At 41.6% G+C, this 12,987-nt stretch overlaps 1 protein-coding gene across 2 annotated transcripts in view; it reads right to left on the minus strand.

Annotated features, from left to right (window-relative positions):
• The window catches only part of PAK2 (p21 (RAC1) activated kinase 2), a 44,719-nt gene that overhangs the window by 9,877 nt on the left and 21,855 nt on the right, over positions 1 to 12,987 (minus strand). For both annotated transcript variants that reach the window (XM_084292264.1, XM_084292265.1), the window contains exons 3-10: positions 7,939 to 8,039; positions 7,200 to 7,350; positions 6,359 to 6,390; positions 5,912 to 6,019; positions 4,470 to 4,602; positions 3,602 to 3,665; positions 2,783 to 2,831; positions 339 to 451 (exon numbers count right to left, since the gene is read on the minus strand). In XM_084292264.1, coding sequence (XP_084148390.1) covers positions 339 to 451; positions 2,783 to 2,831; positions 3,602 to 3,665; positions 4,470 to 4,602; positions 5,912 to 6,019; positions 6,359 to 6,390; positions 7,200 to 7,350; positions 7,939 to 8,039 — 751 coding nt within the window. The remainder of the gene's footprint in view (positions 1 to 338; positions 452 to 2,782; positions 2,832 to 3,601; positions 3,666 to 4,469; positions 4,603 to 5,911; positions 6,020 to 6,358; positions 6,391 to 7,199; positions 7,351 to 7,938; positions 8,040 to 12,987) is intronic.

A 12,987-nucleotide genomic window follows, 5' to 3' on the forward strand; every position in this document is an offset into this window, starting at 1 on the left:
TAACATAGAATCGTTTAGGTTGGAAAAGACCTTTATGATCATCAGGTCCAACATCCCACATCTCATGCAGAACACAGTATCTTCCAGCTGTACTCCTGTCCACCACTGATCCACAACTACATGCAACATTGCATTCATGACAGAAGGCTTGTTACGGAATCATTAGACCATTTCCCCATAAAAGATTACTTTGGGAAAAAAAAAAGTCACTCTAAATACAGTCATTTGTTTTTAAGACTCTGAGATACAGAAAGGTTGAGTCTATAACCAGAATATCAAGTTAAAACCTCTGAACCCCCCCCTAAGAACAAAGGAATCTGCCAGCTGTCTTCATTTACCTGTCCAGGAAGTTGACTATGTTGGGGTTCTTTAGCTCCTTCATTACCAAGATCTCATTAATAATCAACTCCTTCTTGGGCTGTTTCTGCAGGTTTATCTGTTTGATAGCAACCTGACGAGGACAAAATGAAACAGCCATCACTCAAACCTGAGTATCAAAATCTTGCAGTCATTCTAAATACAATAGAAGCATAGGAGAGGTGAGAGATTCTGTAACAGAATTAGGGAGTTTGGAACAGCTGGCAGGCTGTTTATTTATGAAGGTACAACTCTCTCTTATAGCCAACATCATATTCCAGCAGCTGAAAAGATCCACAAATTTAGCAAACAAAACTTTCAGGAGATAAAAAGATAGTTGCCCAAATTTATATCAACAGGCCTAAAGCAGAACACATTCTCATAGCAACTAAGAGTTTCCTTCCAATGCAAGGAAAGCAATTTGTTTTTCCATCTTCTTCTGACTAGATTAGTGTTTGGGCATGAAAATGCTGGGAGGCAGAAGGAGCTGCAAAAAACAGCGTGGACAGAAAAGACTGAAAGAACACTTCTACAGAATAAGCACTGAAAATGCAGCAAACTATCAAACAATGAAGTGGGAACATTTGAATCTACAGCAAAATAAGGAGTAAATTGTTATCACGGTACAAGCAACAGAATTAGCCAAAGTTTGAGAGACAACTCAAGAACAGAGAACTGAAATGATCTGCCAGCAAGATATAAAAAGGCATTGTGGTAGTCAAGGTTGGTAAAGAAACATCAATTGCCTGTAGTGACCGTCATAGGGAAAATGTTGTGAGACATAATGCTCTTGGGGAAAAGAAAGACCGGAAAACTCTCCCAAAGCAATTAAGACAAAAAACTATCCCAGAGGGAGAAGGAAAGATAAAGAACCATCTTGTCCAAGAAATAATTTAACTAGGGCATGTGTTCCAGAGTCTAAAATAAAGAAGAATTGTTCCAACTCTGTTCAGTTAGCTGTAAAACTAAGGATGCAGTTTGAAGCTTTACAAGATAACTTATCCATGAGACCAAAACTGCAGTGTTAACACAAGGACTGATGCGATCTCACAGAAACAATCACTAACACACTGGCAAAGGCATCAAAAAATAAGAGAACTTGTGGCACAGAATCACAAAATAATTAAGATTGCAAGGGACCTCAGCGCAACCTTGCTCAAAGTAGGGCCAACTTAGAGCTGAGGGCCTTGCCCAACCAAGTTCTGAATGGAGATGTCAAGGAGCAGGGACACTCCACAACCCCTCTGGAGCCCCATCCTATGCTGGATTAAAATGACTGTGAGAAAAACAGACTTCTAATATCCAACCAGAAGGCCCCTTACGGCATTGCGTGTTAACTCTTGTCCTGCCACATGTAGCTCCATGTTCTCTACACCTTCCCCTGCTAAGCAGCTGAAAACAGCAATGAAATCCTCCTCTGGCCTTCTTTTCTTACCAACGGACAAACCCAATTGTTCCCCAAAAGCTTCCTTCTCTTCCTTCGACAGAGAGCATCAAGGAAGCCAGACTATGCCATCAGTTTAATGCACAAAGGAAGAGACCACAAGCAATCAACCATCAGACCACCTGCCTGACAAGAAGCAGAGAAGGTCTAAGAATGGAACTCAGACAAAAAATCCACTCTGCAGTGAGAGGACACGAAGCACTGCAGTGTGTAGAAGGCAAATTAAGAGAGATTGTACTGAGACAACTGAAAGGCTTATGTTTATTGTGATGTGGTATCCCACTCCAGTGCTGGTAGATGTGGTTACTGATGAAAGGGTAATTACTTATCAGTGACCTAACAAATGGCTACTTTCAGGCTTTTCAAGAAAAACTAGACAAAAGCTGAATTTAAAGAGAAGCATTTAACTCCTAAAATTTTAGTCCTGGGGAATCAGAGATGATTCCCGGATGACACGCACGCAGAATGTTGCTGATGTCATCATCTTTTCAAGACAGGTTTGGAAGCATCAAGTAGAAAAAACAGAGCAGAATGCGGAGAAGGCATTTTAATTAAAACAAAGGAAAATACAGGCACAAGTTATTTCCAGATAAGGTACAGATAATGTGTATCAAACACCTCTACTAAAACAGGACTACAGAAGAGGTGTTGAAAGACTAAAAATTTTATTTCTGAAAATCCAGGGACCCATTGCCCACAATACTTGAAGGATAAACTGTTTTCAAAACCCACATCTGGCACATCTTACTCCCTCTGCTTTTCACTGGAGAGAAAAAAAAACTCTATTTTTAGCTTTCCATCATCTGATTACTACAAAACAAGGCACACACTGTTACAAATGACTGTGACAAACATTCTTTTGGGAGGTAACAGCAGAGATTGGAGCCACAGAAAGAAACCTAGTCAGATTATTTCAGCCACCTACAGAAGAAAATATTTATGGAAAAAGTATTTCCTTTGCAATGAGCACAGCAGTCTTACCTCCTGTCCCGTTGCCACATCAATAGCTGTGAAAACTGTACCTGAAGCCCTGTGAAACAAAAAAAACACGTTACAGCCAGCTGAGTCTCTGTGTAAAACATGCACGCAAACAGACAAATCACAAACACAAAATTGTGTTAGCTTTCAATGTTGCAAGAGCTTTATCAAAAAGTTGTTAAAAATAAGCAATATCATAGAAATGCCTGTCAGTTGAGGCAAATTAATCAGAAGTACACTTGTTTCTGAGACAAACTGCATTGAAGATGCCTAAACCCCTACAACTTGTGCTGATCCCTATGATCAGAAAAGCTGGGAAGCCCCTTCTGTAGAAGGGGCTCCTTTTCATCTTCCTCCAGGGGAAGCCCTCCCACAAACAGACATATTTGGAAAGTATAGAGTATGAGTCAGCTACATATAATCAAAGCCGGAGAAGCTAGAGTTGAATATACTTTTGGCTCAAAAGAATCCATAGGAACACTAGAGCAATAAATTAGTCAAGGCAGCATTGTTAGTTTAGCAGGCAGAAAGCCTTCCGATATAACCCCAAGCTATTCAGTAGTCATGTTACAAAACGGATGAATGCATCTTACTGGGAAAGGAGAGGACTAAATACACCCAGAGAGAAGTCACAGTGCTCTGCTTTTGCACTTAGAGACAATTTGGAAGTTCTACCACTGTAAAGCCTTCACCGTCTGCCTATTACTGCTTAATACAGCCAACGTTTCTGCTTGCTTCAGGAAGTGGTGGCTACCTGACAGAATCAGAGAGATCGCCTTTAGCACTGGCTCACCAGGAATACAAGTAGGGATGAACACTTACCCCTGCCCAATTTTTTCATATCTGGTGTACTTTTTCTTGGGATCACCTATGCTCACAATAGTGCCTAAAAAAGGAAAGAAAAAAAAAAAAAGAAAAAAGAAAGAAAAACATTTTCTTATAAAATCTTAGAAGAGTCGTGGATTTTGGAAATATTCTTTGCTACTGTAGCACGGCACTGACTGTCAGCTCACGTTAAAAGATGCATAAATCCCACCGTTCCCCTTCAGTGGGAATGGCATGAGCAAGATACCTCCAAAAGTGGGTCAGCCCATGTAGTGAAGTCTGATGCATGAACTGCCAACGGTTCCTGATTCAGTTCCAGTTCCAAAAGGCCCAGTCTCAGTCATTATACTTGTTTAGAGTAAAACAAGACAGATCATGCTATTTCCCACTAGTATTTCATCTTAATGATAGTCTTCCACACAGCAAAACCCCATATGAGATTATGATGAATCTATGAGGTTAGCCTGCTCCAGAAACCAGTCAGTTCCTGACTTAAGCACAGGAACATTAATGCGGTGAAAAATTATCTCCAAGAAGATTATGGAACAAGCTACGACAGAAACTGGAATATTTTACATTATGATGGATATACTGCACATGTGGATAACATTATCACTACTGAACTTTAATCAAAAAAATAAAAGAAAAAAATAACTACAATGTTTTTTTTACCCTTTAGGGCTCCAAGGCATTGCTATTAGCAAAATTTCTGAATGCAGCTCCTCTCAGCTACTGTCTGACACAAAACTAAGCAAGCACAGTATTCACAAACCCTTACACAGAAATAAGGGTAAGGGCAAAAGCTTAATTCCCACTGCCCCAGCAGTTCTAAAGCCTCCGTTTATCTGAAAGAAAAGACACCTACGTAGTTTTTCCATGATCTCTTCATCTGACATTTTGGTCTTCTTTTTCTGCTTGTCACCTGATTTCGTCCCACTGTCGACAGAAGTGTCACCAGCTGATGCAGGGATGGGATCAATTACAGACCGTGTATAAATCTGTTGTTAAGATAGAACATTTACTCATTTAATTGAGCATTTTCTTTATGATCACTGACTTTCAGTTGAAAATGATCACCATTCTTCAAAGATCACTAAGCAACATTTTACATAACAGCTTGCAGGCAGAAATGAGACCTGAAAAACATTACATTCCAGGAAGTCGAGATGCTAGCAAACTTACTGGCCTCTAAATGAAAGGGGCAGAGGCTTCCTGTACAGAGTGGATGCTAGCAGATTAACTTCCACAGCCAGCCTTTTTCTGGGTTTTCTATTTGCTTGTTCTTTGTAACCCACGCTAGTTAAAAGGAAGGGCCCTTTCATCTATTTATTACATTCCTGCAATTTCCAAGTCTCACAGAACAAGTCACTATTTAATGGCAAGACCAACTACTCCTAAGATTTAAAGGAAAAACATTCATGCTTCACCATGAAAAGACACATAAATGTCTGGGAATTTCCCAGTTGTCCCTGGTTCAGGGGAATTTTCTTGGAACTTTATTCCATTTCCTCTGGAGGAGACCTGCACCTGAAAAACTATGCAAGCTTACAGCCACACACAGCTACCCCAGCAATACCAAACCATAGACCTGTCACACTGTATTTGTTCACGTAGCCCAAATTGGCAATTCTAAAGCTGTATGACTTGACAAGCACACACAAATTGCACTTTTGTGCTCCTGGAGTGAAAATAAGTGGGCAACAGAGCAGCAGTGTGTACATCTGCTTTGGTCAAAAAATTAGACGTGCTAACCAGGATTCCTGGGACTCTGCTAGCCAGATGTGCAGTTCAGGATAATCACAATGAAACTCAAACAACTTCTTAAGCATTTTGCTTTTCACCTAATACTGATGACCTTGTGGGAGAAATAAGCATTCAAATCCTAAATTTGAATTTCTGTGGGCTTACATAGTACATTAGGTGAGGCTACCACTCTGTAATCAAATAAAAAGAATAAATGCAGTACACTCATCCTACTGTACTGTGCAAAGATACAGAAACTAGACTTTGTTTTTTAGGACTAAAAAGCCTCCTCCTTGCATCTTGGGTTGAAGGACAAGCATAACTGACTCACTGCAACATAAGCCAACAAACTAATCAGCGTTAACTTCAAGATTTCTGATCCAAGTTGTATCCGCAAATTATGCATTTTCTTGGCAAGCACATGTGAATAAGAACCCAATTTCTCCATAAAAGCTTAAAACAGGTCACTTCACAAATAAAACACTTTGCAATAACAAAGAAGGAGAAAAAGTTCCGCAATATTGTGAAATGCAAGTCTGCACTGTAAATTTTACAGCCACTCACCGATTTGGTGTGATCTGGCCGCGGAGCAATAACAGGAGGAGGTGCTTCTTCATCATCGTCATCATCATCTGCCACAGCTGTTGATGGCTCCGAACCTTTGGCATTGGTCTACATTTTTTTCAAAGTTAAAAATTATAAATACAAACAAAATCATCTCCCCCACAGTGTAAAATACTTATTTTTATTATTATTAATATTTTTATATGAAGATTAAAAAAATCTGACTGATATCAAAAGAAAAGGATAGAAAAGGTGCACTATTACATTTCATTACAAGACTCACATATTTTTAATCCAGTGAAATATGCTTTCTTGACCCCCTTTTATTGTGGATTAAGAACATAAATCTCATTTTGTTTTATATTACAAGATCAATTATATAACAAGTACAGAAAGTGTGACACTGTACATGCTTGAGAAGAAACAAAGAAGAGTAAACTCACTCACCGTTGGTGTTCCTGAAGGGAAACCATCTTTTTCTAAATAGCAAAAACAGAAAAAACAAAATCATTACAAAAATAATGAGGTGTACAGAGTAAAGAACATGGACCACTTTAGAGATTTCCTCATCTCTCAGAAAGCACAATTTGATGGTTTCCCAACTTGCTCTTCACCTCACTTGAGCACCCACAAAGAGTTTTCCAAACTCAGCATCGCGCATCAGTCATGTGTCCTGTCTTATTGAGATGTGAAAGCAGAATCAAATAGATATTTCTGTTCCCTTAAGCTGTATTTTGAGTGAAGGCTGAGGACACTACAAAGCCTTATTATTAAGTTATTTTCAGAATGCAAATGATTTGGAAGAGAACTAGATAAAAGGAACTGCGTGCATTTGTAGGAGTCATTCTCTCAGCCCCCCTCCATACAGCTCTTGACCTAGGAAGAACAACTTGCTCTGCATCTTCGGTGTCATTGCACAGGAGACAGAAAAATGCAGGTTCACAGACAGCAAGCATCTAGATACATGTTCCAATCTCAGACTGGAAGATCAAGATCTCTGGTATAAAACCAATTAATCACAGTTACAGAGTGCCAGCTTCATAAACACAGCCCATTAATTTGGGTTGCTGTTTTAAATATCCAGTTCCATTTCTTCCCCTCTCCACTTAAAACAGGAAATAAACTGGACAAAGCCAATTTCCAGTAAGTTTTAGATCCATCTTCAAATGTTTGTTCCTCATTGAAAAGTAGCTTGCTCTTTCAGCATTTGAATCTGATTTATTATCCCCAGAGAGGAAGATGGATCCAAACACCCAGCTCCCCCTTCAGTATGCCTTGTGCATCTCACCTGGAGCAGAAAAACTCAGATACTTCTGCTTTGCTGTGTCTTTGGAGTCGTAGAATTTCAGCACATCTAGTACTGCCTGCGGGTTTTTCTTCTGTTCTAGCTTCGTGATATTTGAGGTCTGTAGCAACCGAGCCCATTGCTCTGGCATTCCCTGAAATAATATATGATTTAAGCCTTTATCCAGCATTTTGAAGAGATTTAAAAATGAGAACAAAATTATTTCCTCCATACAATGTATAGCAGGTACAGCCTTAAACACACCAACGGGTAGGATGGGGTTTTAATGGGAACATAGATGGGTAATAAAATATAAATTGAGCTACAGCTGAAATACCTCCTGACTGCTCAGTGTCTCAAATGTTCAGGGGCTCCAGCCCGCTGTCTCATCATGACAGAACACCTTTCAGGTGTAATCAGTCAGTCACGAGGAACAGGACTACAAAAGCACTCAGTAGAACCGGTGTTAAAAAATACTGAAAGTGAACTGATGAGGGTACTTCTCTTCCCCACAGTGTTTCTCAAAGGCTGCCCCACATGATACAAAGCTTTAGATGGTACACACACACGGCTCAAGCGCTAACAGGTCAGTCTTGTTACTCCACAGGCCATACAAATACACAGTAAAATTATTTGTTTGATAAGAGACTAACTGACACTTCATTCTGAAATCCCACAATGGCTTCACTACAGCGCTGTCCCACAGCTGTTTGCTCAGCACCTCCACGCCAGGTGTACTTACAGTGAACTCGCCCGTAACAGCATCAAAGCCGACATGGATCGTATGCTCAAAATCTGACGGTGGGGAGATTTCTGGACGTTCCTTTTCCTTTTTCTTGCTTCCTGTAAAGTGATTAGAAGATCACTTGAGCATAGACTTAAAGTCCTATTGTCTCAATAGAGCATAACAAATCCAAACGTAACAGCTGGAACGAACGTAACCTTTATTCTTTTTACAGGCTGGAGGTTTTTAAATATACAACACGGTGACTTGATATCTTCAGGTTGGTATAGACTTCCCACAAGAATCACCAAGTTCTTTCATTCAAATCATTGACAGCAATGTCAAATGCTGTGGCAGCAATCAAGTAAGAGATCAAGAGCCCCAGAGCACAAAGAGCTCTGGAACACATATGAAGTGTTTACAATTCAAAAAAGAACATTTTAATATGTATTAAACACTGAAGACAACTTCAGTTCACCCTCAAGTTCACCCTAAAGACAGTTAAAACTCAGTTGGCTGGCTGCTTCAATTCAAGGTAATTAATGCAAATCAGGACTTCCCGCGATGAAGATAAGAGTTTGTAGCCTTAGACCAAATTATCTAATTTAAACATAGAAAAAAAAGGCAAAAAGTAAGCATAATAAGTAACAGAAGCAGGAATAGATAATGAGAAAGACCACGTGCACGATTCAACATAGATTCGATTAAATTTGGAAGATGTTTTATAACGTATGGCACTTGGTTTGGAGATTTATTTATTTCTAAGAAAGAATAACTGCAAATTGTCTTCCATTTCCATTTAAATCTAAATCTAACATACAGCTATACACCGTTAGGTTCCCTTTCCTCAGAAAAGGTTTCAAGACCCTGTTCTCCTGTCCTTGTCCAAAAGCCCAAGCCCTGCTCACTTCCCCTGGCAGCACAGCAGAGCGGACTGGACTCGCTGCTTGCTCTCTGGGCAAAGATCTGATGCTCGAGGTGTCACCTCACTGCCCTCTGCAGAAAGGCAGAGCCCTGGCAGCAAGCTGCAGAGCATGTCTCGCTTGATACCAAGAAAAGTGAGTGTTTATTCCTGGCAATGCCTGAGGGCTCACAGAGCAGATAGCTGAATCAGCAGCACACATGAGGCCAGCAAGAATGCCACAGTCCTTACAGCAAGGAATGAAAGCAGCGCACTGTTTTAAGATCTACCTTGCCTACCGTTTTATGATTGCCTGGCAAAAAAAAAAAATAATAAAAATTGATTCGCTTTTAAATACAAAAAGTCAAGATTCAGTACAGAAGAAGAGCAGGTAAAACAGCACCTCCTAGTAACTCCATGGTTAAAAGTTCTTGGGGCAAGCATACATCACGTCGCTCAGAGCCAGGGGATCTGTCTGAAATTCCCTCATGCTGGCGGGAAAGGAAGGACAGGGAACCGAGGACAATGCTTACAAATGAAAAGCCATGTGGGCTGCCTCGAGCTGAACAATGCAGTGGAAAGACGTGGCTATTATAAACAGGATATCTTTAATATGGCTGCACAACTCAGAGCCAAAAAGCAAATGGACTGTCAAATGTTCTCATTTAACATCTTTAAGGAAAGTACTGTTTCTTCCCAACCTCTTGCAGTTGTTTATGTGAAAGCAAGAAGGAAAAAAAATAAGAAATTTGTATTCCTCAGGAAGATTCCTGTTCTGGAGCACTTGACAGTTAGGGAATGGGAGCTGGTGCTCAAATCGTCCAGCATGTGCTGCACAAATAAACCCAACCCTTGCAAAAATACACATCGTGTTAGTGTGCTGGACAAAGAGGCTGAAACACTCCTCTCCCCACAGGAACAGCAGATCAGAGACACTTTAAACAAACGCAAGCAGCAAACTTCAGTCAAGAGGCAAGTCCAGTGAGTCATGTTTTGGCAAGATGCACTTGAGGCTCTGTTAACAAGGCCACTGGGAGGCCACACTATTTTTGAACCTCTGATTATGTTTGCATCACAGATCTGTATTTAAATGGGAATCCCTTTAATAAAGGGCAACGTTCGTTTCAAGCCACAAGTGAATTTACGGCACAGTCCCTTGGCTCTGCAGCCAGCCGGGCACCAGCACGGCTCACAGGCCCTGACACAGTGGGGAAAAACGAAGGCTCCTTCAGAAGGATTTACACTTTAACTTTAAAAAGGAGAACTGCTCTGATTAAGAAATCACCTCAAAGACTGTCTAGTTCCTAGTTTTAGGGGACAGCTTTCAGGCTCTCCAAAAACACACACGGGTTCACTTGACTTCAGAAGTCTGGCCAAGGAAATTCACGGCAATTAAGTACTCTAGTAAAAAGATGACTATCTCCTCACTTCTCCTGAACAATGAAACTGGGGAAAAAACCTCCTGGACTAAGTCATTAAATAACCTCTTCTCTGATTATTTCGGTGCAGAACTAGCTCAGACTTGGGCAGGAGCTCCGCATTTGCTAAGCCTCGCTGCCTGCAGCAAGCGCCCCAGATCCCGCCGCCCCCCCAAGCCAGCCCGCTAAAAGAGGAGCGGGGGCAGAGCTGTGGGGAAATGCATACCCTGAAGGCAGCCGGAGGGACCCTGCCAAATCACAGGGGCAGAAAGCTGCAGAAGAAAGCCAAACCACTTTATCCAGCTATCCCTGTACCTCACCGCTTGCAGTAGCCTTGTACGTCTCTGCGAAGGCGTTCTTTCATTTTCTGAACAGAACTTAACATTTGTTGCAGCCATTTGTTAACCTCTGCACTGGCTGCAGACATTTCACCCTTGAAAAAAGTCAAATGCAACGTCAGGTTAAAGGATCATTTTCCATACAGTCTGAACATATTTCAAGCAGCAAGCAAGAAGCCAGTATTTCTGTACAGCCTAGCAGCACCAGAATAAAGAATTAAAAACACAACTATTTAATTAGCCATGCTAATGAACAAAACAACTAACACCTGACCATTGTTTTTAGTGCCAGAAAGTCACTGTGTCCATTTAGATTTGACAGCCAGCTTTGCAGTCTTGAGGGCTGCAAACATTTCTTTGGATGTTTACATTATCCTCGCTGTGGGTCAGACCATCAACAAGCTTTTTCCGTATTAAAAAAATACAACTTTCAGAAATTTTCTTAAGCCGGATCATTTAATTATCATTTTTCCAACCATGTTATTTTGCCATGGTGTAAACCCTTCCACTTTTTTTCCCCAGAAGGACATTATTTTAAGTATTTCTTTAACATCCAGAGAAGATAAAGGGGCACAATTTTCTCGGAAACATACTTTTCTCGGCAGAAATTATTTCTCCCATTTTTAGTTTGTGTCACTAAATATCAGTAGACGCACACACACTGAATAGGTATGCACATTCACGTCCATAATTCTGGTACGTGCCAGTATTTACAGTGGTCTGAACAAGTCTGAGTGTTCAGCTTCTAAAGCAGTTTCAGGTGAGTCAATGCAGCTGTAGACAAGTCTTCAACCACCTTTCCAGCCACTTCGGCAAGAGCAAACCCACGAGCAAGATGGAAAGAGGAAACGTCCACGGAGAAGGAAAGGCACTACCAAGTGCCACAAAGCTCTCCAGCTGCACCGTGCCCACCCGCATTAGAAACTCACTTCACAACACTAGTCTTATTCAGTGTTACTAATTCGGAGCAAGGAAAACCTCCCTCCATGTGGTGCTTGCTTTCTACTTCGCTATTCGCCTGTCCAAACAAAAAAGGGTCACAAATGCTCTGAAGATCACCTATGCAACAGCAGAATTGCAAGCGTTACCCCAGCTCCAAAACCATTCTCCCAGCCAGAAGATGGACTGGGAGGTTTGATTCTTCCACCAGCTTTTCTTCAGCACTCACCACAACAGTTTCTAGGAATTTCCCATGATCAAAATACGCTAATAAATACCAGCGGCTGCATGCTAAGCTAGAACCTGCTCCTGACACGTGGGGCTTACCACCATCACAGAGCTAAATGGCCTGCAGTCTCTCTCTTGGGCTCTCACTTCCAACCTGCAGCAGCTTCTCACATTTTCCGTACAGACTGGCCTCTGTAGGGCTTTTACCCATGCCACCTCTATTGCTGTAATCCAGCCACGGTCAGTTATTGCACAATAAGTGACCTTGTGAAATAACTTTTCAGCTTCCAAAAGCTATGCTGGCCAATCTTTCCATCCTCTGAAAAGGAAAACACACCCACCGTGCGCAGCACAAAGGCTGCCAGACTGGAAAGCTATCTTCGGAGCGCAGAGAAGCCTGCCTCTAGCGCCTGCTCTGCGCAGAGGCACGGCTGCACGAGGGCTGCTCGCACAGCTGAGCAAGAATAAAAACCAGCCCTGGGGAAAACTGTTAGCAAAGTGAATAAATAACTGGGGAAGCAAAGTCTCTTGAAGCAGTCAAACCTGTGGCGGCAGGACTGAACCAGCCCTACCTCGCACATCATCAACAGCTCGGCGCAGGAAGCCAGGAGCGGAACTAGAGATCGCTGAGAGCAGCAAGGTCTTCCCCAGGACAAGCTGGTAATGTGCAACCTCTTTCCTAACACTGATACTAGGATACATAAAAATATGTATTTTCCTGCCTGGATGTTTGCTCTTCCCTGGAGATTCTGTGCCATACTTCTGTAATCAATTCCCCGGCATTTGTAAAGAGATGCACAGCCCGAGCCATCTCCAAACCCGGGGGCAGGGTGCACACCATTACATGTGCAACAGCTTCAGAGCTAATCCAAAACGTAACTCGTGTTGATGCGTGTTAACATTTGGTATGAATTTCTGTTAGGAATAAATCCTAATATTAAAAAAATGCTAAATGTTACAGAGCAACAAAACGCATTGCAGCTTCAGGTCAGGCTAATAATGCCCTGCACAGTTTAACCGTAACAGATGTGAGGAGCTATTTCTCTGCACTATTTTATTTCACGTGGATACGGACATCCTGGAAAACCAGCTCCAGTGCCGTACACACACTCATCATACAGGAGACAGGACAGCAACAAAGCCCAGGTACAGCCGAGCTTCCTTAAAGCCCTTTTTTTCCCCTCAGAAATAATCCTTGTTTAAAGCACAAGAGATTTGTTTGCCCATTGGTGATTAACCTGAG

This window comes from Netta rufina (assembly GCF_964035555.1).
Source record: "Netta rufina genome assembly, chromosome: 9".
Lineage (NCBI taxonomy): Eukaryota > Metazoa > Chordata > Aves > Anseriformes > Anatidae > Netta > Netta rufina.